This window comes from Urocampus carinirostris, chromosome 12, assembly GCF_059441175.1.
Source record: "Urocampus carinirostris isolate Australia breed hairy pipefish chromosome 12, RoL_Ucar_1.0, whole genome shotgun sequence".
Taxonomy (NCBI): domain Eukaryota; kingdom Metazoa; phylum Chordata; class Actinopteri; order Syngnathiformes; family Syngnathidae; genus Urocampus; species Urocampus carinirostris.
The window spans coordinates 19,991,296-20,015,093 of NC_142360.1; the positions used below are offsets into that span (position 1 = coordinate 19,991,296).

General features: G+C 40.4%; 1 protein-coding gene and 1 pseudogene across 2 annotated transcripts in view; both read left to right on the top strand.

The window, feature by feature from the left end:
- Positions 1-14,658, top strand: part of negr1 (neuronal growth regulator 1) — a 225,498-nt gene extending 210,840 nt beyond the window's left edge. Inside the window, exon 8 of one of the 2 annotated variants that reach the window (XM_088349976.1) lies at positions 13,592-14,658. In XM_088349976.1, the coding sequence (XP_088206102.1) occupies positions 13,592-13,692 (101 nt within the window). In that variant the 3' untranslated portion in view covers positions 13,693-14,658. The remainder of the gene's footprint in view (positions 1-13,591) is intronic. The other variant, XM_088349977.1, reaches the window with a different exon arrangement.
- LOC148355205 (U2 spliceosomal RNA) lies at positions 11,151-11,275 on the top strand (annotated as a pseudogene).
- Positions 14,659-23,798: the final 9,140 nt, after the last annotated feature.

Consider the following 23,798-nt stretch of genomic DNA (forward strand, 5'->3'; position numbering starts at 1 on the left):
TCTCTGAAGGCTATTTTGATAATGGTGGCTTTTCATTACTCGCTGTAATGCAAATGATTTGTGGAACTAATGAGCTTGAAGGTGCATGTGAACGAGGGCTCTGAGGAATTGCCGTCCAGAGATCATAGCCAAGGTGATGAATGTCCAACATCAAAGCTACTCGACTTAAACAAGAGCAGGGTTAGAAAGATTAGACCCATGGGTCGTTGAGTCCAATCGCCACAGACTTAGAGTGACATTGACTATGTTGGCATACGGGCAATACTCGGTTTAAGTTTCAGAGTCTGTACGGGTTCTTGAAATCCTTGAAAAATCCTTAAATTTGACCTGAGGTGCTTGTAACTGTTTGCTGTATTTTATTTGAAATTGTAATTGCCTTTCAAGATGACATGTATGTTTTTGGTGTTGGATGTTATCGAATGCATTCCCCTTGGCAGCACGGTGGCGCAGTGGTTAGCGGCACAGGTCATGAGATCTAATCTCCCCATGCTCGCGTGGGTTTCCTCCGTGCACTCTGGTTTCCTCCCATATTCCAAAAACATGCATGTCAGGTTAATTAGCCGGTCCAAATTGTCACTAGGTATGAATGAGCAAGTGAGTTGTCTGTCTCTGTGTGCCCTGTGATTGGCTGACAACCAGTTCAGGGTGTCCCCTGCCCACTGCCCGAAGATAGCTGGGATGGGCTCCAGCACCCCGTGACCCTACTTAGGATAAGCGGTGTAGATAATGGATGGATTGACATTCCCCCCCAAAATGCCATTTTTTTAATTTGAGTGCGTCTTAGTGCACTTAGCTTGGCCTTTTGGCTGAGAGTAAGTGTCCCGGCTCCTAGGCTTTGTAGCGTATTATGAACTGACCGATAACGGATAATGGATAATGAATAACGAAGATAGATCAATAACCCTTAAAAACCCCACTTTAGCATTTATTGAGGGCTGGTACGACAGAGAGAGAGACCTATAGTTTGTGAAATATTGGATTCGCTATTTTGAAAGTGTTGTGTACTCCCAGCCTCTACTGGAAACTAGCCAGATGTTTTAACTGTGATTTCTACTTTTCGCAAATCCCCCGGTTTACGGAATAGTTTTCAACACGTTTGCATATTTGTACTGAGGAACACTACAGGTTCTGCATAATTGTAAAAATATATGTTTGGGAATAACTTTAAGTCAAGTTTCCTGTAAGTATCCGAGTTTAGTGAATGCCTTCCTTTCTACCACAGTCCATACGGATAGGACCACTGGCCACTGGCTGGATGGTCAAGGACACAAAGCCCCTCCCTCTACCTTCAGATTCCATTTGAAGCAACGTCCTTGGGGAGAGAGGGATGCAGCCCGGCTGGCTGGCCGGCCGGCTGGCTGGCTGGCTGCCTGTCCACGCGTCGCTCCTAACGACCTGCTTGGGGGATTGGACCGAGTCGAGGGATGAATCATCGCACAAACAATAAAAGGGCTGAAATTCAAAACACGAGCCAATATAACCGCACCAGGGAGTCTCCTCTATTCTCCTTGAAATTATGTGTATGATGAACATGGAAAGGATTGGCAAAGTGAGAAGTTTACTCGGAGGTTGTGTCCCATTGGGAGGGTTTGCAAACGTTGATCGAATTATTCAAAGTCTCCAGATATTTGTCAACGTAATCAGCTGTTTTCTGCTAACAGAAGTCCTGAACATTTCATTTAGTCATGTCAAGTAATTTACTTTTTGCTGGATGCTATTAGCTAATAATCTTGCCTGAATATACCGTAAATTCCGGACTAAAGAGTGCACCTGATTATAAGCCGCACCCACCACATTTAAAAAAGGAAAACCGATTTTGTACTTACACAAGCTGCACCTGTATATAAGCCGCACGCGCCCACATTAAAAAATGTAACACAATCACAAAATTAGCCCAAACCCTGCTTTGAGTCCCGCAATTGTAACTGAATATAAAGTACACAGTCCTAATACCACAGCCGGCAAAATGAACAGAAAATGATATCGTACTTAAGGTTTGATGCAGACCTGCAGAGTCCGGGTACCCGTTGAAACTAATCCAAGGAAAAAAAGTCTATATTTCCAAGGGTGAGGGTGGGAAAAATATATATACACTATTGTCCACAGCGACAACAGATCTCACTCACCTTTACCCCACTTACCGTCACCCCGCGTTTGCTCCGCCCCTCTTTTTTAATTCGCAAAACATGGGAGGTCGCTGGTTCGCGCCTCGACCGAGACATACCTAATTGGTATAATGGCGGCGCCCTCTGGCTGCGGCTGCACCGACTCGCTACAACGGGTCAGGTGTATCGACATTTCGTTCTGTGTACATTGTTACAAAGAATGACAATACAAAGGAAATTATTATTATTATTATTATTATTATTATATCAGAATAAGTGTCTCAAATAAATACATTACAAAAATATACAGGTGCAAATACATATTATACATCCGTTACACGAATTTACAAAGAAAGACGGTACACCGAGAGAGTTTTCAAAGCTTTAATTATAATATTATAACTTTCATCCCAAACTGTGCCTGTGAAGGGTAGCAAAACGCTACTAGCAACACAGCAAACAGGTCTGTTAAAAAAAACGTACCGTACTTGTAAAAACCACGGTAAACCGTCCTCATCTTCCTCCCTATAACTGACGTCATCAAAGTCGTCTTCCCCAGTATGGGAAAGAGACTTTGTCATATAGACGTCGTCCTACGCTCCCTTATTCAAAAACACGCTAGCAACACGCTCGCAAAGTGAAGTTTACGCGCAGTTGCTCTGTTTCCTTCTTTATCAGACTGCTTGTTTGCTTTTAGCTTTAAAGCTACGTCATGTGCCTTTCACTTTGCAATTTGCATGATGAGGATATGTCTACGCTAATTGAATTTCTGCACAAGCTAAGAAGTTGCAGTCTTCCTCGGCGCATATATTCCACCGGTCTAAATCTTACCTCTTGTACTCGAGCGCCGCTGGTGGCTGTTAGAAAAATTACATAAATTGGCCGCATCACTGATTAAGCCGCAGGATTGAAGGTTTGGGGAAAAAGTAGCGGCTTATTGTCCGGAATTTACGGTACTTATCGTTGGTTTAACGTCATTGTTAGAAAACATGACTGTCTCAAAAAAGTATAATATTGTCATAGAGTTATCAATATACTGTAGTGGAATAGAAAAAAATGTAATTCGTTATGGATTCATTAAAATCAAGTAAAATATTGCAAGTCCTTCCTTGTGTTTATATTGCTGATTATGGCGAAAACTCAAATATCCTATCTGTCACAATCACCCGGATCGGGACACCTGTGTTCAGGATTTGGCGCCAACAGCCAGGACAGCTGATTGGTGCACCCTGTACATTTAAATCCCCAGCTTCCGGTAACACTTTATTCGATTGTACTATGTGATCTGTTGCCATCTGCTCAGAAAGCCCGTACCTCCGACTCTTTGCCTTCCTCCTGTTTTTCTACCTGATCTCCGTTGCCGACCCGTTTCCGAATTTGCCTACGACCTGCCCTGCCCGCCTGACTCCTGATCTCTCTTCCGAACACAACGACGCCCTTCTTCTCCAGCCCCAACCAACAACACGACGACTATGCCTGTCCGCGACCATTCCCGCCAAGCCTTCACCCGAATAACATGAAAACCAGTAGGCTGTAAGCCCTAATTAGCAATATTCAAATAATAAAAGGCTTGCATTATTTCAATTTATTTGTAATGAATCCAGAATGTATTACATTTGTGTATGAATTCCATCCAAACAGCACAATATGAAAATCTCCCAATACATTATTGCGTGTTTTATTCTTGTTTATATTGTTACACTTTTCCTATTCTGTGTACAGCAACCTTGGGTTATTAGTAATAGTGTTGTTGTTGTTGTTGTTGTTGTTGTTGTTGTTGTTGTTGTTGTTGTTAGCATTATTGCTATTATTATTATCACTGGTGTTATTAGTGGAGTATTAGATCATATATTTATCTTTTTTTTTTTTGTATATTGATTAAAATTGTCTTACTGTGTTGTCCTGACAATAAGCACAAGCTTACATATTACATTGCAGGATAAGTCTATTTTGGTGTCAGAAACCTGTGGCTCGAGAGTTGCATGTGGCTCTTTAGTACTGCCCTTACAGGCTACTAAAAAATGAATAAAAGACTGGGCAGGAAATATATTTGATTATTTTTTGATGATATCTGTTGGAGGACAAGTATGGCACAAACATTCTAAAGATTTTCAAAATATTTATAATAATTATTTAACAACCAACTTTTATGTGTGAGTCCCCTCTTTTAAATTCAAAATAGGTTTGTGTAAGGCCCGCAGGCAACATTGTGCCTGTCAGGACCAAAACGGAAACAATAATTGCGTAGCGTTTACCACAAGTTTTATTGAAGGAAAGAGGGAGGGCTGCGCCCACGCTCTGGTGTTCGCTGGACGCGCCAAGCAAGTCCCTCTCGTACTTGGATTGTGATCCGAACACGGAAGCGTGCGATGGCGCTGTCAGGGACGGAAAAACTGGTCGGGGACTGGAAGAGCAAGGCGTGGTCGGGGTCGGAAACGAGTCGTAAGCCAAAACGGGAGAGTAGACGTCTTTGGGGACAAATAGAGGTCGTAAGCCGGGACGGGAGAGCAGACATAGTCGGGGACAGAAAGAGGTCGTAAGCCGGGACGGGAGAGCAGACGTGGTCAGGATCATAAACATGGCATAGCCGGAGACAGATGGGAGCAAAAACGGGACAGGTAGGAGTCAGGGTCAAAAAAGGCTTGCCTAGTATACATTGAGGTTCGCAGACGGACTGACAACAGGAAACTGACAGGACTGGGTTTAACTAGGGACAGGGAGCCAATCAGAGCCCGCAGCGGTTGGCGCCAAATGACCGGGCACAGGTGAATCTTATCGGGAATCATGACAGGTGCCCTCCTAAGGACAGCTAAGGTGCTCCCGGACCTGTTCTGCAAGTAGCTTACCAGTGCTAGGTCACTGAATTTTTTTAGGAAAAAATATTTTTAGCGGTTGGCTGAGTCAATCCAAACCTACTTCCAATAATTAACGTGGTTATAACATAGTCCCAACATATAAATAGCACAATAAGTTGTTGTTTTATAAATGCATATAAAGTGGGTGCCCATTGTGGTAATTAGTAACCAAAAGTAGCAACCGGATTGAAAATGGTTGGAGACCTGAGCTCTAGAGACATTAGTATTCGACGTAGAGCAAGACGATGCTTGTTTATGAATTTAGAGGGAAGCCATACTAGCTTACATTGCATTTGGATTGCATTAGGAAAATTATATATTTTAGCATGTATAACTTTGTTTATACTCTATAGGAAAAAAATACACGATTTTTTGCCAATTTTTGCATCTCTTCATTATTGACGAGGATGGGTACTGATTTTACTCTGGTTTATTTTTGGAGCAGTTACTGATAATGTTAATTCATTAAATTGACCTTCTCTAAATATTATTTTCAGCTGGTGTAATTTTTTACTGACTTTCTTTTTTTTTGGGGTGAACAGAATTAGCAAAAATCACATTAGACTTATCTATCCTGAGAAAAAGACTCTTCTGTGGCTAATAATCAGTAGTCAAGAGTCTTATCGAGAAAGTCGGACTCAACAGAGGGATGAGATTAAATTGGGAGGCGATTTGATTAAAAAAAAAAAAATGTTTACTTTAGTGAATGGGTGTCACTGCCCTGAATTCTTTATACTTCATGCAACACAGACACAGATGCTTCTCCACACAAACTCCAAACAGTGTCCCTCTTGCATATTTCAGTGTGAGTCATTGTCTGTGTCGATAGCGAGCGAGGTTCAGGGCCCTAACATTTGTTGTACATACGAAATGTGGGTGACAAAACTGCTGTTGCTGGAGATTCTCCAAGATAACGGAGAAGGTTGTGGGGGGGACAGAAGGAAGTGTGCTTCGTATTCCCACAACAATTTGCTCACAGTTCGGTCAATCGACAACTCAGAAGGATATTTTTTCTTGTGTTTTCTTTAATTGCCATTGTGTTGCAAAACCGTAATTGAAGCATATCGCTTTCATCCCAGGCTCTCGTTTGTCTTCCCACCTTGTCGGTTTTCTTATGATGTATTGTCTGGCAGCTTGCCGCTTTATTGTAGCCATGCGCGGATGTACATGGCAATTAAATTGAAGCCCTAAAGAAGCTTCGCTTCAATCACTGTCTTCCTTCGCCGCTCTCGTTTCTTTTGATTTCACCTCTTCCTTCAACCTGAACGCACGGCACTCCCCCTCCGACACACACATACACTCGCTTCCTCTTACCATCTTTTCCCTTCAAGTTAATAAGCTCTGTAATGGTGTTTTGAGGCAGTTCCAGGTTTGGAAGTTAATTAGAAAGGCAAGTTAAAGCCCACACGGTGGAAACAATGGACGCTTTGCTTTTGCATTTTCACACTGACAAAAATAGATAATAAGTTGCAGTCAAAACACTGTCAGGCAGGCAGAGACTAAGTATTGTACCGTAAATTCGGGACTACTGGCCTCTACTTTTTTCCTAAGTTTTAAACACTGCGGCTTTAATTCAGTCAATGCTAAAACGTATAAATACATTTTCAGAAGCATTGTCCCACATTGCCAAAAATTCCAAATGTTTCTTTTGTATTTATTCTGAGAAACTGCTTATCAGTATTAAGTCTCTGGGAATAATTTCAGTATGATAAATCATCATTGGATGGCAGAAATGGCTTTGATCAAATTTTTGTCCACACATTGAGGAAGCCCTACTTTCTAGTGTTGTTCCCTGTATCCAGTGACTGAGTGTGTGTAGGTGCCCCCCAAGTAAGTGTAGAGAGGCAGAGTGGTAAAGGTAGCAAAGATATGGATACGATATGGATTTGGGGCGGTATTAAAGTAGAGTGCTCGTCTTGGAGTGCTCGCAGGTTCGATTCCCGGATCCTGTGTTATATGTAGAAGTGTTCTTGGGCAAGACACTGAGTCCCTAATGCCCCCGATAGCAGATAGTTGAATGGCTGACACTGCTATCGGTTAGTTAGTGTGTAAAAGGGAAAAGTGTAAAGCACATTGTAAAGCGCTTTGGGAGGTCTTTATTGACTTGAAAAGCGCTATATAAATGCAGACCATTTACATCCAATTAAGTACGGACAGTTAACACTTTAACAGATTTTTTTTCTTTCTAATAAGATGACAAAGTCCCTTTAGTCCGTCATTATCGGGTAGAGAATATGATGTTTTGTGCTCATCCACAGGAACGCTATTGCCATGGTTACTGGAATTGTGTAATCGAGTCACGAGAAACATTGTGCATCAAGCATCAAAAATGTAAAGGAAGCCATTTTTTTCGTGGAAACGATTATTATCAGGAATTAGAGCAATATTCAACTCTTGTCTATTAAACAGAGGTAAAAGATAGAAACATGTTATGTTTCTGATGAAAGGTGATGGTTCAAGCTTTCTTGTGATATGTCCTATGGCCATATAGCTACAATACTACATTTTATGTTGGCCTTCAAAAATGAGTATAAAATGGCAAGAATTGGCTGGCATCGGTTCTTCCCATCTGAGAGAAACATCTGGCGTTTAGTTGGTAACCTTGTACCTACGCTTTTGTTTTCTGTTATGCAAATGTCGATATTAGCAAGCAGCTGATATTAAACTGTGTATGAAAAACAAACCGGGTTTAAGTGTGTATCTCCGGCGTGCCCTATGCACAAGGCATTGCACTCAGACTCCGGCAAAAACCGGGGCAGGTTGAGCAGGACTGCTCTGTTGCCATAGAAACCATTTCCCCCAGCTCCCTCTCGCCAAAAACCGTGTCATTATCCTGTACTGTCAATCGAGGACGAGAGAAGAAGGGAGAGGGCTAGAAGGGAAGAAAGAAAGATGAGACAAAGATAGAACTGAAAAGACAAAAAGGGAGGGGGGTAGAGAGGCAGAGAGCTGCGCGTCATCAAATTGTTCTCTCATTTGGACGCCGCGAACTGGCACGTAGCTCCTTTTTTCCCCGTTGGCACGACCGGGGCTCGCTCCGTAATCATGAATCGACTTCAACAGAAGAAAATAATGTCGGAAAACATCAGGTAAAAACAGGGCTGTCAGGTGATAATGGGACAGGTGTTTCCCCCCTTGCTATTGTCAAAAACAAGCTGGCTGATACAATCAAAGCAAAACTAAACCTGCTTTACTAACTGCTCAAACCACATCCTCTGCTTATTCAGTCTTGTGACCACGTCACGAGAATCAGACCGAAGTAATCATTTCGGCATGTTAATCGAGGCACCCTGCCGATATGGGCATCACATCGGATTTCTGCTCGTGGAATGTGGTTTGTGTGCACTGCCTCAGTGTGCGTCCGTGTGCTTTATCCAGGGTTCTTACACAGTTTTCATGGCCAAATTAAAGTAGTTTTTAAGGACTTTCATAGCCAATTTTCCAATATCTCCCGTACCAAAAAATTAGGAAATGCAGTGTGAAATCATGTATTTTTCAGAGCCAATAATATATCTGCATTTTCATATGCCATTCTTAATCTTGCGTGTGTACCCATCAAGACGAGATTTTTGGATCTTGGGTAAATTGCAAATATATTTGTTGATCCAAACAATACATGTGTAATTATTTTCTAGACAAATTGTCACGAAACGGACCAGAAAGCAGGAAATCGGAACTCATATGCGTAGACGATCTGTCACTTTAATTAGGAAAGAAAAGTTGCCCAACACACAAACGGACCAAAAACAAAACAAAACAGGTTCAAAGGCAATCAAAATTACAAACTAGGCATTACTCAGATCAAACGGGCATGAACAGGGTTTCAATGATCTGGCAGCGGGCAGTTCCAAAAGGAGCGCTTAAGTACTCCAAGAGCAATCAGTCCAATGCGTCTCAGCCGGTGTCAAGGGGCGGGGCCAGCTGGGCGCCATGACAACCATGCAGGACATGACACAAATCTTGTTTCTTAAACGTGTTGGGTAAAAATGACTAATAGTAATATGCAGCTCACATTTACAGTTTACAGCAGAAGGTTCTTCGCATTACAATTTACGACTGCGAAACGCTACCATAATTGTTTGCATGGCCCAAAATAAATATCCATAATTGATATGTAATTCTTGCACTGATACACAATTCGTAGTGCCCTGTTTAGGTGTGGCATGCACGGAATGCTTCACAGGACAATGCCATACAAACTAATGCCAGCTGTTGTGAATCACGAGGGAAGAAGACATGCAATGGCAAAGTGAAGCCACTAGAGAAGTGTTTTTTAACCGCTGTACCACAAAACACTAGTGTGCTATGAGAGATCGTCAGGTGTGCTGTGAAAATGTATCCAATGTCACTTTAAAATTCAAAATTTTATAAAACATTTATGAATCATTTTCGCCAAATATTATCTAATTGTCAAGTGTCTGTGCTGTAAAAACTGGGGAGTATTATAAATGATATTTTAATTAAACATACTGTTCAGTGTCATTTTATAACATTTTTGGTTAGTGGTGTGCCACAAAATTTTTCCAATGTAAAAAACATGCGCTGGCTCATAAAAGGTTGATAAACACTGCACTAGAGAGCACTGTAAAGCAACAACTTCAAGCATTTACAGGCTCTTCAGCCAGTTCTAAAACACAACATTAGAATTGAGGACGTTTCAATTATTTCAAGTCCCAGAACTGTTTTCAATTCCTGTTTACTAAGCTTATGTGCACGGGCTTGGGGTATGTATGCGCGCTGCGTTGCACAAAAGGGGGATTCCATTGCGCAGATCATCCAAAAACAAAACTAAACTAAGAACAATCATTGATGCGCGCCAAGTGTGGATATTAAAAAAAAAAGTCAGCAAGAGAGAAGCCCTGTGTGGACCCCAACTAATTATTGACATGTTAGGCTTGACCTAACTTGAATTTCAGTTCGGGCTCAGGTTGGGTTCGGGATCGGCATTAAGATCTTACCTCTACTTGAGTGAGTAGTCCTCCCCCAAACAAATGCTGCCCTATTTGACGCTGCTCCTAAACAGAGGCGAGGCAACTCATCTTGTGGCAGCACCAACAATACCATGCTGTAGTTTTTGCCTACCCCTTTTAATTTTCTCACTACCTTAATTACCGTAAATTCCGGACTATAAGCTGCTACTTTTTTCCCAAACTTTCAACCCTGCGGTTTATTCAGTGATGCGACCAATTTATGTAATTTTCCTAACGGCCGCCAGCGGCGCTCGGGTACAAAAGGTAAGATTTAGACCGGTGGAATATATGCGCCGAGGAAGACTGCAACTTATTGGCTTGTGCACAAATTAAATTAGCGTAAACATACCCAAATCATGCAAAATGCAAAAAGAAAGGCACATGACGCAGCTTTCAAGCTAAAAGCAATCGAGCAGTCCGATAAAGAAGGAAACAGAGCTACTGCACGTAAACTTTACCAGACCCGTTTTACTGTGTTGCTAGCGTGTTTTGGAATAAGGGAGCGTGGGACGACGTCTATATGACAAAGTTTCTTTCCGACACTGAGGAAGATGACTTTGATGGCTTCAGTTCTAAGGAGGAAGATGAGGACGGTTTACCGTGATTTTTACAATTACGACCCGTTTACTGTGTTGCGAGCGTGTTACTAGCGTGTTGCTACCATTAACTGCCCTGTCACAGGCACCGTTTAGGATGAAAGTTATATTATTATTATTAAAGCTTTGAAAACTCTCTCGGTGTACTGTCTTTCTTTGTAAATATGTGTAACCATGTATATTATGTATTTGCAACTGTATATTTTTGTAATGTATTTATTTGTATTTATTTTAGAAACTTATTCTGATACGTTTTGCACGGGCGAATGAGAAAGAAGGGGCGGAGCAAACGCGGGCTGATGGGAAGTGGAGTAAAGGTGAGACGTGTTTGTGGACGCGGCGGACGATAGTGGCTATATATATTTTCCCACCCTTACCTTTGGAAATATACACTTTTTTCCTTGGATTACTTTCAACGGGACCCGGACTCTGCAGGTCTGCATCAAACCTTAAGTACCGGTATCATTTTCCGTTCATTTTGCTGGCTGTGATTTTTGGACTGTGGTTTTGAAGTTGTGGACTATCACTGATCACTTCCTAGGTGGCTGCGATTTTTGGACTATGTGCTTCAATGAAACAATGGTTCTAGATTTTTGTACTTAATGAAGGACATTATTCTGAAGAATCCCCAAAATACAGCAATGCTGTAAGTTTGATTTTTGCAATCGGGAGATGGAATAAAAGCTTGCTCTGTCCACTCCACGCATCGGCCCGGTATTGCAGTACCTCCGGGAACGGTCGCACTGATCGCTGCATGGCTCTGTGGCTAGGACCTTGACTCAGCCTCTTGGCTGAGAGCAAGTGTCTCGGCCCCTAGGCTTTGTAGCGTATTATGATTTGACCAATAAGGGATAATGGATAATTGATAAAGAATATTAAACAATAAACCTTACAAAATCCCTCCCCCCACATTCAGTTTCAGTCGCGGGACTTAAAGTCGGGTTTGGGTTAATTTTGTGTTTGTGTTACATTTTTCAATGTGGGCGCATGCGGCTTATATACAGGTGCGGCTTGTGTAAGTACAAAATCGGTTTTCCTCTTAAAATGTGGTGGGTGCGGCTTATAATCAGGTGCGCTCTATAGTCCGGAATTTACAGTACTTCAAGAATGAGACTGAGTAAGTCTGTCATGATCAGGTAAAATGTGTTTTTGTCTCCCGTATTCATAACATTACAATACTGATGGTGTAAGAGCTGATGCACAAGTTTTCGCTTTGGTTATTTATTTACTCTGAGTTCTCATTCAGTTCTTCATTAGTCACTGTGCTTTATAAGTCTTCTGGGCCTCCTGGCTTCTGCCTTCTCCCCTCCAGGCTATCAATGAATAGCGATTGTTGACCAACGTGCGAACTTTCTCGCACAATGTGTTATCGACACTTCTTGGCAATTCAGGTAAATACTGAAAACAAAAAGTGCAGACTTTATAGAGAGGCGTATTGGGTACCACTTTTCCTTTTATTAATCTCAATAAATTATATTATCATTTGAAACAAAATTCACTTTCCAAAAGAGCAATTTTTTTGGAATAGAGGTTCAGGACCTGTAGCACCACCTAGTGTATGTGTGCACACCACTGCATATAAACAATTGCAAATTTCGTATCTGGAGAGTGAACTGTATTCATACCGCCGTGAAACTTTTTCTGCGTCTTAAGATTAATCCTTGATTCCATTAATATTCTATATTGGCTTCAGTTATTATTTTGTCAAGAAACATATAATAGTGTGCATAGGCCTTACCAATAGAGTAGTGACCAAGAAGGATTCTGTCAGGATCAGAACAGGAAGTGGACCCAGATGCGTAACGTTACTCACAAGTTTATTTGAAATATAGAGGATAGTCAGCGCCAGCGATCCGGTGCTCGCTCGACACGGGAAGCATGCTGCTCACGGGATCGGAGCGTGTTCTGAATGCGAAAGTGGATCTTCCGGAGCGGGATCGTAGCGTAGTTAGACAGAAAAACAGGTCGTAAGCCGGGACGGGAGATCAAAACGTGGTCAGGGTCAAAAAACGGGTCGTAGCAGGAGACAAACGGGGAAATCAGTAACAGACAAGTGGGAAACGGGTGACAAAACAGGACCGACAGGAGTCAAAACAGGACCGACGGGAGTCAGACTCAAAAAATGCTTGCTTTGTGAAAGCAGAGGTTCGCTGACGGACTGACAAGAGGCGAATTAAAGGACTGAGCTTAAATAGGACGAGTAACCAATCAGGAAACCAGCAGCAGCTGGCGCCAAACAAGCGGGCACAGGTGAATGTAATGAGCAATCATGACAGATTCATGTGCATGTCCTTATTTAACGTATCACTTTCTTTCTAATGAAATGGCAAAGTGTTTCAAGTCTAAATGTGCAAACCTTTAAAATTGGTCCTATTTTTTTAAATTCAGTTTGAGTACAAACTTTGTGTACATTGGTGATTCGTGCCAAACACATCTTGGGACAAATTTTTGTTTTGTTTTTTAAGTCAAGTCATGCTTATTTGTATAGCCCTATTATTGAAAACAACATACTATTATTACACCATCCCCTGATCTGAGATCCACGTGAGGGCAACGAAAAACTCAAAAACCTCAGCATGAGAAAAATAAAGAAGTAATTATGATAAAACAAAGAAAGGAAATATTTTCAGGAATTAAAAAAAAATACTCCAACTGCAGTGTTACCCAATTTAACGAATCTTACTGGGTGTATTAGGCGTTGTTCCTTCCATGCACATTCTGGACAAATTTCAACATATAGTTTTCTTTCATTGATGTTTACTATGTTTTGTGTACTGTTAAGCATTGCTGAATCTATTGCACCCTGGTCAGCCTGAAAGCGGGATTACCACTTGCGAGGCCCTTTCTAAAGGTTTCTTATTTTCCTTACCTTCCTTTCCTGCCCCCATGTAGTATTTGCTGTGTGCTGTCCGCTCAGAACACAATGCACAATACGTTGATATCAATCACAGTAAAGACAATTCAATTCAATATCTTCAAAGCAGATAACCAAAGCACGAAGTATTGAGTGGCTTTTGTATCTTATCTGAGTGTTGAGCTAACAATCTCCTTTTGTCCACCTACAGCCCCCAACACCGCCCCCTACGGGAGCACCGGAAGCGCACAGATCCCGGTGGCCTGCAGGTACCTGGTCCTAGCTCTGACCACCTTGATGGCGGCGTACTAACACCAGAGCGGCGAGCAAAGTGACTGTCGAGAGCATTTACGAGATACCGGAAGCGCCGCCCGTTCCTGGATTTCAATCGAGTGAAGTTCGTCGCAAGGGGGAGTGAAAAGAAAGTTTATTCGTTTTCTGTTTCGGTCGCGGTGGATTTTATGTAAATACTATTTGTTGTTCTTTTTGGATTTTCTGATTGATGGATGAATCAGCCCCTCCTTTCCTCCACGGCATCCAATCACATCAAACGCTGAGCTTCACACGCTTGACATTTGCATCTGTTTTATCTCTGTCATGACCTCAACCAGACAACTGTGCCAATTCTCTTTGTGTAGATGATTAGCTTGGCAATGGTCAGGCATGAAAATCTCTCACCTTTAGGAAAACTTCACCGCTTTGAAGTAAAAGAATAGTTGACCTACCTGAGTTGTATAGATCCTAGGAAAAAATGTTTTGAGGTAGGGAGGGGGGTATTGGGAGTAAATAGTGTGTGCGTTTGGATTAAAATCCCTGTAGCTCGCGCAGGCAGGGGTACTGAATTTATTCGTGTGTAACGCGCATTAGATTCCACCTCATTATCACCCTCTTTTTATTCACGGTACCAGAGACGAATGTTAAGAGTATGCAGACAACAGAGAAGTCCTCCTGAAAAATACCATAAATTCCGGACTATAGAGCGCACCTGATTATAAGCCGCACCCACCACATTTTAAGAGGATAACCGCTTTTGTACTTACACAAGCCGCACCTGCATATAAGCCGCATGCGCCCACATTATAACATGTAACACAATCACGAAATTAACCCAATCCCGACTTTGTAACTGAATATGATAGGGTTTTTAAGGGTTATTGTTCTATCTTCGTTAATCATTATCCATTATCGGTTATCGGTCAGTTCATAATACGCTACAAAGCCAAGGAGCCGGGACTCTTACTCTCAGCCAAAAGGCCAAGCTAAGGTCCTAGCCCTAAAGCCTTGCTGCGATCATTGCGAATGCACATACTACACTTGATACATACAGTCCAAAAACAACAACCGGTAAATTGAAAGTTAGTAGTAAATTATACCGATAGTTAAGATATGACGGAGACCTGCAGAGTCCGGGTCCCGTTGAAAATAACCCAAGGAAAAAAATAAGTATATTTCCAAAGGTAAGGGTGGGAAAGATATATATCCACTGTTGTCCGCTGCGTCCACAAACACGTCTCACCTTTACTCCACTTCCCATCAGCCCCCGTTGTATTCGCCCCTTCTTTTTGATTCGCCCGTGGAAAACATATCAGAATAAGTCTCTAAAATAAATACATTACAAAAATATACAGTTGCAAATACATATTATACATGGTTGCACATATTTACAAAGAAAGACGGTACACCAAGAGAGTTTTCAAAGCTTTAATAATAATATTATAACTTTCATCCGAAACCGTGTCTGTGAAGGGTAGCAAAACGCTACTAGGAACACGCTCGCAACACAATGAAACAGAACTGTTAAAAAAAAAATACGATACTTGTAAAAATCACGGTACACCGTGCTCATCTTCCTCCTCATAACTGATGTCATTAAAGTCGTCTTCCCCAGTATGGGTCACATAGACGTCGTCCTACGCTCCTTTATTCCAAAACACGCTAGCAACACACTTGCATATATTCCACCGGTTTAAATCTTACCTTTTGTATTCGAGCGCCGCTGGCGGCTGTTAGAAAAGATACATAAATCGGCCGCATCACTGAATAAGCCGCAGGTTTGAACATTTGGGAAAAAGGTAGCGGCTTATAGTCCGAAATTTACGGTATATATAAACACAAGAAAAGCACGACAAGGGAAACAACTCTTTGATGTACAGTATATGATGATGAATTGAATTTTGGAGGACATGAAATAAATACATTGTCAATTTTACGTTGGTGTTGTGTTAAAAGTTGTCAATAGAGAGACTGTGTCGCACCATTGAAAAGACCATCAATCAGACGGTCCCACATATGCTCAACTCTCTGGAGAAAGACTGTGCCATCATTGGTAAAGCCATTGTTGAGCCAGAAACCATGACCCCGTGTATTCAAAGCTTGGTTTCAGCTGAGAAAAAGTCAAACAAAATTTATACCAATTTTTGATTAAAAAATTAGGGGTGCGCGTTATACACAAATAAATATGGTATTAACCCCCACATCCTTCTCACCTTGTTAAGCCCTGACTCATGTTCACGGCTAAATGTTCCTTGGAATGCAGTATACATTATAATGGGTCGGCCAGATGGGTGAAAAAGTTAAATGCAGTCGTCACATTTTATATTTAGTCTGTTCATTAGCTTGAAGCCGGTAGTCAAATTAGAACAGTCACCTGAAACATATCTTGACATTTTTATTTAAGGGGGTCTTGGATCAAACAACGGTGTACAGATGACTGCCTTGCAAATAGAAATACCTGTCAGCTTTGCTAATTCATTGTTCCATCAAAAGACAAAATCTGGTGCTTTGCCTGCATCTTGAAATTTTGGGGTTCCTTTGTTTAGGTTCTATAATTGATCTGAATAGATGGTTGCCTTGCAGTGTTGTCGATTTTTTTATCCGCACAGTATCTGTCAGAAAGTTTGAAAGAGACAATTCGAAAGACTTCAATTGAATCCCAAAACTTTTAGGCCGACGCAAAATCTTAATTTTGAAAACTGAGGAAAAATATATAGTCGCGAAATATGAAATATAAAATATAAAAATAAATAAATACATCCGTTTAAGGTCATATTTTACATTTTTGTTATTTTAATATATATTTCATCAATGCTTGCAGGTCTGTGCTATGGAACGGACAGTTCAGAATTGACAAAATAAATGAAGGCAAATATAAGAAATATCAAAAATATAAGAAAGATAATGGTACTTCCATAAAAAATTGTCATATTTCGTTGACAGTAAATTTGACTTTGAATGAGTATTATGTTTCCTCTTATACTGTAATTATATCCATGCCTCCAGCTTCACTTTCCAGTAATTACAATGGGGAAAAAATGGGAAAAATAATAATAATAAAATAATAAGCTAAATAAGGTACTTTGAAAAAAAATGTATTTATGTCTATTTATATAATTATTTAAAATTGCCTAAGAAATAATTTCAAAATTTAATATTAGCATTAAAAAGTGCATTTTTCAAGTCAAGGGGCAATTACCACTGCCCACTCAAAAATGAACATTTGTTTTTCGTTTTTTCAAGTTTTCATAGAAAATGCACATTTGTGATTAGCTACAAAACTGTGGTAGTGAATTATTCTATCAAAATTATAACCTATATTGCTAATGAATGCAAGCAAATATAATTTAGATACTGTCTCATTAGCAAGCAATGCTAAAGAAAGCATACCTTTGATTCCCAGATTTCAAAATTTGAATTGAATTTGTGTACCAAACCAACTGGCATTACCATGAAATGTTATTATAATGTAGAAAGGTATCCAGCCCAAAAACTTTCTCACGTTTCTGACAAAGTATTGACTATGTTTGCAGCTAAAAACTGCAAAGCAAGCTAGGCTTGAATAGTACACATCCAATTCACAATCCAGTTTTTTGGTTTTGTTTACCAAACTTGGTGAGTTTGTAGTTGGTGGCATAATCATATTCCAGTATCAAAGTAATTTACAATGTAAAAATATACTGCAATGCCTTAACATAACATACCCACAGAAAGCGTTATCAAATGTTTTTTGTTTGTTTTTGAATGTGTTATACTATTCTATTCGATCGAATATCTCTAAACGAATTTCAATTTCCAAAATCTTAAGTTACCTCCGTGTGGATCTCCCAGTACGCTCGCGTGAACTTGAAACTGCAAATCTATGTACTAACTAGAGAAAATAGCCATGGCAGTTAAAAGACTTACAAGCACAAACACTGTTATTGCTTAAACCTTTGGTTTTGTGGTGATATATTTTCATTGTTAGCAAACTCTAAACTACGTAAAAAAACACAATAAAAAAGAGAAAAATCTGTGACACAATGGTCTTGTTTAAATGTAACAAATGAGTGAGGAGTATATTTATTCACTTCCTTTCTAAAAACAATGTATAAAAGTACTTTTGAAGCAAGCGCTTGCGTGTCGCTCATTTGATCGGAACAAACGTTTGCGATCAATTTAGTTCCTCTCCGGAGGTTTGGAGAGGGCGTGCAACAATATAAACAGTATTCTAGAGCAGACTCAATGTGTGTGTATATGTGGAGAAAAATATCTTTAGAGCCGGTGTGTTTAGTACTAGTTTTCACACACTCGAGTGTTCGACGTTCGGAAAGCGTGCTTGTGATTGCATGTCCACATGAACCGTCAGCCCTTTTTTGCTTTTTTATTTATTTTTTTTTGGCACAGTCGCCCTTTTGGTTTAATTATTGTTTATCCTACTGAGATTTTTGTGGCATATTGGACGAGGTTTTGCTGGCGTTGGTCGCCTGCCAGTAACGTGGTGCCTTGGGATACGAGTATCGTTTTTTTGAAGAGTGAAAAGGTGTTCTGCTTTGACTTGAGAGCAAATATTTCAGGTATGAGAAAAATAGGAAATTAGTGTTACAAAGCCGCACTTGTCTGTCGAAAGACACAATACAGGGACGTTTTGTGGTCAAATAATACACTGTGTCTCTTTTTTTATTTTTATTTTAATTGTTTTGAGGTACAAGCACGGTCACGTAAAGACTCGTAGCTCAAGGCCCCACCGCAAATCTTTTAAAAATAATAATAATTAATGACAAAATTAATGGCCAGAACCACCCGGAAAACGTGAAAATCGGCAAAGTAGCGTTGCACCTTCATAAAAGCTTACCTCGAGATGACTTTGTTAACGACTGAGAGTATCCGACTAACACAAAATAACAACTAAAGATTTACAAATGATAACACACAAAGTATACTTGTCATTATACAAAGTGGAACGGAATTTGAGCACTTCTCCTTTCAGTGATAGAAATGGATTTATAGAGTGGCTGGCTAGCTACGCACTAGCATTGGGTGACCTTGAATTGAGCCATGTCTTCACGACGATTACAGTACAACTGTCCCAAATGTAGCGCTTTCCCACGAGTTGTAGCTCCAGGTCATCTGTTTCATACAAAATAGAAGTGGCGTTGGTAAGATACAGGGTCCGCAGGGTCGTTTATGAGAGTTATTTGTCTAGCCGTAGCATAAGCCGGACCTGAAACCTTCGTATTTCCCTTTACGCGATGCCGCTTCAGTCCCTTCCCGAACCAGATAATAATCCACGAAGCACCTGCTGGTGATCACAATTTCTTTGCACTCTGACTTTTCTGAAAGTCGAAATAAAGTGATGAATTTCTTTTCACTATACCAAGCTGCTGAAATGCTATCTGTAGCTGTGCTAGGCAGTTTGTTTTGGACACATTGACTTGTGCGCTTGTCCTGCTGTTTGACTGACAACATACACCAGCCTATAACAGCAGAGCGTGCAGTCAAGCTCACTCAAAATGTACACACACAATGGGCCTGTGGGCTCAGAAAGCAATGCACGATTGTTGATATCAATGACAATAAAGACAATTTAATTAAAAATATGCAAAGCAGTGAACAGTTGATACCCGAAGCGCAAAGGTACTTTCATCTAATCACACCACAGGGTGGATATATAAAAAAAAATAAGTCATCGAGATACCCGGCCCGAACCCGAACGTAACGATTGATATCTTAGGCCTTACCTGAACTTCAAGCTGGGCTCAGGCCTAAAATCTCACCTCTAGCGCGGCATATCATGAATATCTGCGGGCGCAAATACTCGGCTAAGCCCAGATGTCCAGATGCCACGCTGCACACGGCATATAGGATTATCCCGCTTTTGCGCCCGCCGTGGTTATTGACTGCGCCATGGCGGCTAAATCTCCTGGCGTATTTACAAACACAAAACACACTTCATTTCATCCCCGAGTGAGTCGGGGGAAGGGGGGCTCAGATTGCATTTGAGTTAGCACAAAACCAAAATCGCCCAGCGCTCGACTCCCCGCGTGTTCTGACAGGCTGCTTTCGTGATGACCTCCGTTTCAAATATAAATGTTGACTTTCGGGTGGAAAAACTGCTGAAATTCCCTGCCAACGTAAAAAAAAAGGATTCATTTAAATAAAGCCGTCCAGAGCAGAAGTTTCAAATGAGACATCTGGAATCCACTAGTGCGTTCAAACCACTTTACTGTACTTCAAAGCATTTTGTCAATGAGGTGTCATTTTATCTTCTCCGAGTCTTGAGCACTTCAAAATCTGGCGAGTCAGCGAACATTATTCTTAGAAAAAACGAAAGTTAAAGGGACACTGTGTGAAATTTGACCACTAGATGTTATTGGGTTGTGTAGTGCAGGGTTCTCCAACGTTTTTTCAAGCTGAGATTAGTTTGAAAGGCATTTCCATTAAAACAACTTCTCATGTTATTACTATGTCGTTACTGTGTAATTACCAGTTTAATAATTGAAAGTAGGGTTGAATAGACTCAGTCAACGACTAAAAACAAATCATTTTACTAGGAAATCGCAATGACCCAGCACTGGTGAGCTATTTCAAAAACAGGTTCATTGACACTTCAGCTTTCCCCGTTGTAGAGCCCTGGTGTAATGCAATTTAAAAGGAGTGCCACATCGCGCTAGGAAGAAAACAAAATACAGACACTCGGATTAACCGAGTATTATGATTTTTTTCACTCATTTTTCTTTGCCCGAGGATTTTGTTTTTTGTGGGTACCGGTGGCAGCCAGATGACGGACAATCATGTCACCTTCCTCAAGGTGAGGCTCAAGTTGTTTAAAATGAATACAAATTCCTTGACACACGAGTTTTTAAATACTATTTAAAACATTCGGGTACCCAAAAACCTCAGATAGACTGGGCCAAAAAATTAAAATGAAAAAAATGTGTGGTTTAGTAACTTTGGGTCTTCATAGTTTGCATTCTTTGTTCTTTGTAGCGACATTTAGTAGTCAAAGATAACACAATATCCCTTCAATTCATGAACTTTATTTTCCTCAGTGTCCGATTGAATTATATATATTTTTTCAATATAACCAGCAGCTAAAATACTAGCTCAGCGGTTGCCGTACATTGCAGTTTGGGGGTGGGGGCGGGGATGCGATTTACACTTAGACTTATGCGCCCGCCCACCTCGGGTGTTTGACAGCATACACCAGTTTATCACAGTGATGCATTCTGACAGTCACACCCACCCAACATACAAATATAACCCGATCCCATGACAGCACTTTCTGTGTGCTGTCCCCAGCAGAACACCATGCATGATGCATTGATATCAATGACAATAAAGACAATTCAATTCAAAATCCACATAGGAGTGAACCAGCGATATATGAGGCGTGAAGTAGCGAGGGGTCTCTTCTGCAGATTTTCTTACCTAATTAAAATTTCATTTTGTTTTAATGGAAGGACTTTTGGCTGTGCTGATATCGAAACTACCTACCCACCCAATGCCTTTGTAACTTTTGTTCGGGGATTCGTTTTTTTCCTTCCCAACTCTCCACAGCAGTCACATTGCACGTCCCTGAGCGGCATACTGAGTTGTGGGCATGAAAAGAACAACTCAAAAACAACACAAAAGTGCGTTTTTTTGCGTTTGTCACACCGCGGGCCGCAATACGTTTTTCTGTCCAACGCGCCAGGAAGACGAAATGAACTTTGTGGGCAAAAGAAAATTGGTCAAAACTTCAAAATGAGATCAATTCTAATGATTTTTCACTGGAGTGTGTACGCTAGTGCGACAGCTGCTGTTGTGTTTGGAAAGCCTTGGTCGGGCAAGGATTATTTATTTCGCCAAGCGTAGAAAATAAGTCAGCGAATGAAGAGAACGTCAATGCTGTGCCGTTGTGTGCTTGCTGGATGCAAACAATTCTTTGTAGGAACGAGTCCTTGTTTGGTTCAGGGGTGGAGAACGTAAATCGTGGGAATACACACAGAAAAAAGACCCTGAAACATAAATAACATAAATAATCATTTAAAGGTCACTGTGGAGGTGCGATCTTGCCATACATGGAAACAAATGTATGAATAGATAAATACTTACAAATATATCCTATATAAATAAATGAACACATAAATAATTTGAATAATACCTAAATATATTACATGAATGCAATGTAGAGTAATCCCTTGCTTTATCACAGTTGACTTATGGCAATTTACCTGATTTAATTGTGTATTGTGTTCTATATACCAGCTCGGTGGCCTTGGGGGTATGGCGCCCGCCCCGAGACTGGGAGTTTGTGGTTCAATCCTCGGCCGAGTCATATCTAAGACTTAAACATTGGTACCCGTTGCCTCCCTGCTTGGCGTTCAGCATTAGGGGTTGGAATTGGGGGGTTTGGTCACCTAATGACTCTCAACACCTCAGTTGGGTTGAGCGAGGGGGCTGGGAATCCCTTCCTCTGAATCAATCTCCCAAAAAGAGTCGGAAATGACTCTAGCCACCTCCCACAAGGGGGATATGGCTGTATATATATATATATATATATATATATATATATATATATATATATATCTTTGTGCACTGCTACTGGCTGGCGGGATACGATGGGCTCCACAACCCCCGCGACCCTACTGAGGATAAGTGCTGCAGATAATGGATGGATGGATAAACAGACATCCTGATTTCAGTATTTTATTTTACAGTTGTAAATACAGCGTGGATGTGAGTTCAAACAGTAGGAAGAATATAGGAATATCAGTAGGGAGAAAACGCATTCTCTTACTCTGTGCTTGAGATCATTTAGTTATATTTTGTAGGTAGATATAAATCCACTCACCCAATTAATACATCTTTGATTGGCTAAATGGGAAATTATTCTTTCAACTTGGACCTGTCCACCTGCCAAACTTGCTCTGGAGCCACATGCGGGTCCGTGGCACTCCCTAGGGTCTCCTTGGTGCTTTTTGATGTGGAAAAATATATGGTCTCTGTAGGACAGAACAGGAAGATAAATGCAGTTTTCCATAACGTCCACATGATTCCACATGATGGCGGAAATGTATAATGTAAAGTGGATCCTTAATCCATACAGTTTTGCGATAGAACTGCAAGATTATTTTGGGAAATATAATTTAACAATACAGTACTTTTATTTGTTAAACAAATAATTGAGCCAGTCGATGAGGTTTGTTCTTGAGTGATAAATAAATAATGAAATAATTACTAATTAGATAAACACATCTATTTCGCGAAAGGTTTTTGGATCGTAACCCCAAGAAAAACGAGAAAATAAATACAAAATACCGAACAAAATAAATACGGGGGTGAGACAAAAAGCTTAAATTAATGAATACATTGCATTCTTGATATGTTAGTATTTGGTGATTCATTTATTTGTTCATTTATTTATATGGCATGTTTATAGATATATATAGACGTCCATATCAATTTAGTTATTTATCCATTCTATACTACGTATGGTAGCATCAGTACTCGAATCAGTGTTTTTTTTTTCACTTTCCAGTTTCGCACTCATGTACACATTTCATGGTGTTTCTTTAATAAAAAAAAAAGAAGGAAAAAACATGGAAGGACGTTCCTATTCTGAGGGCACCGTGTGATCCACTGTTGTCATTATTCTTTAATGTTGAAGATATTACAGTACTGCTGACGCTTTTAGCCACAGGAGAATGGAAATGTTTACGCTTATGTGTTTGAAAGTCCATCAGAGGCCGGCTGTTTATTCATGGGATGATATAAATATGTGGCATTGATTTACCTATACCTATATATAAATATATATATTGAAATATATAAATATATATTGATATGTGTCCAAATGCGAGAAAAATCCATGTACTTACATTGATTTAAAGCTTACATTGTGTACAGTATAGCACGTATGCAAGTCCATTTTCATCATGTTTGATGTAATTTTGTAGCAGTGGTTTGATACTAATAAATGGCAGTCGATGATGGAATTGTAAAAAATGTGAGTTTTGTTTTTGTCAATTTGTTAAAATTGTGTATGTGTGAGTGCAATCCACAGTTGGTGATGCAAGCCTTTTGAGATTTTTTGTTGACACTGTTCTTCTTTCGCAAATCATAAATTATCCCCCCATTCGCAGAAAAAAATTTTTATTTTTATATAAACTTACCTAAACCTG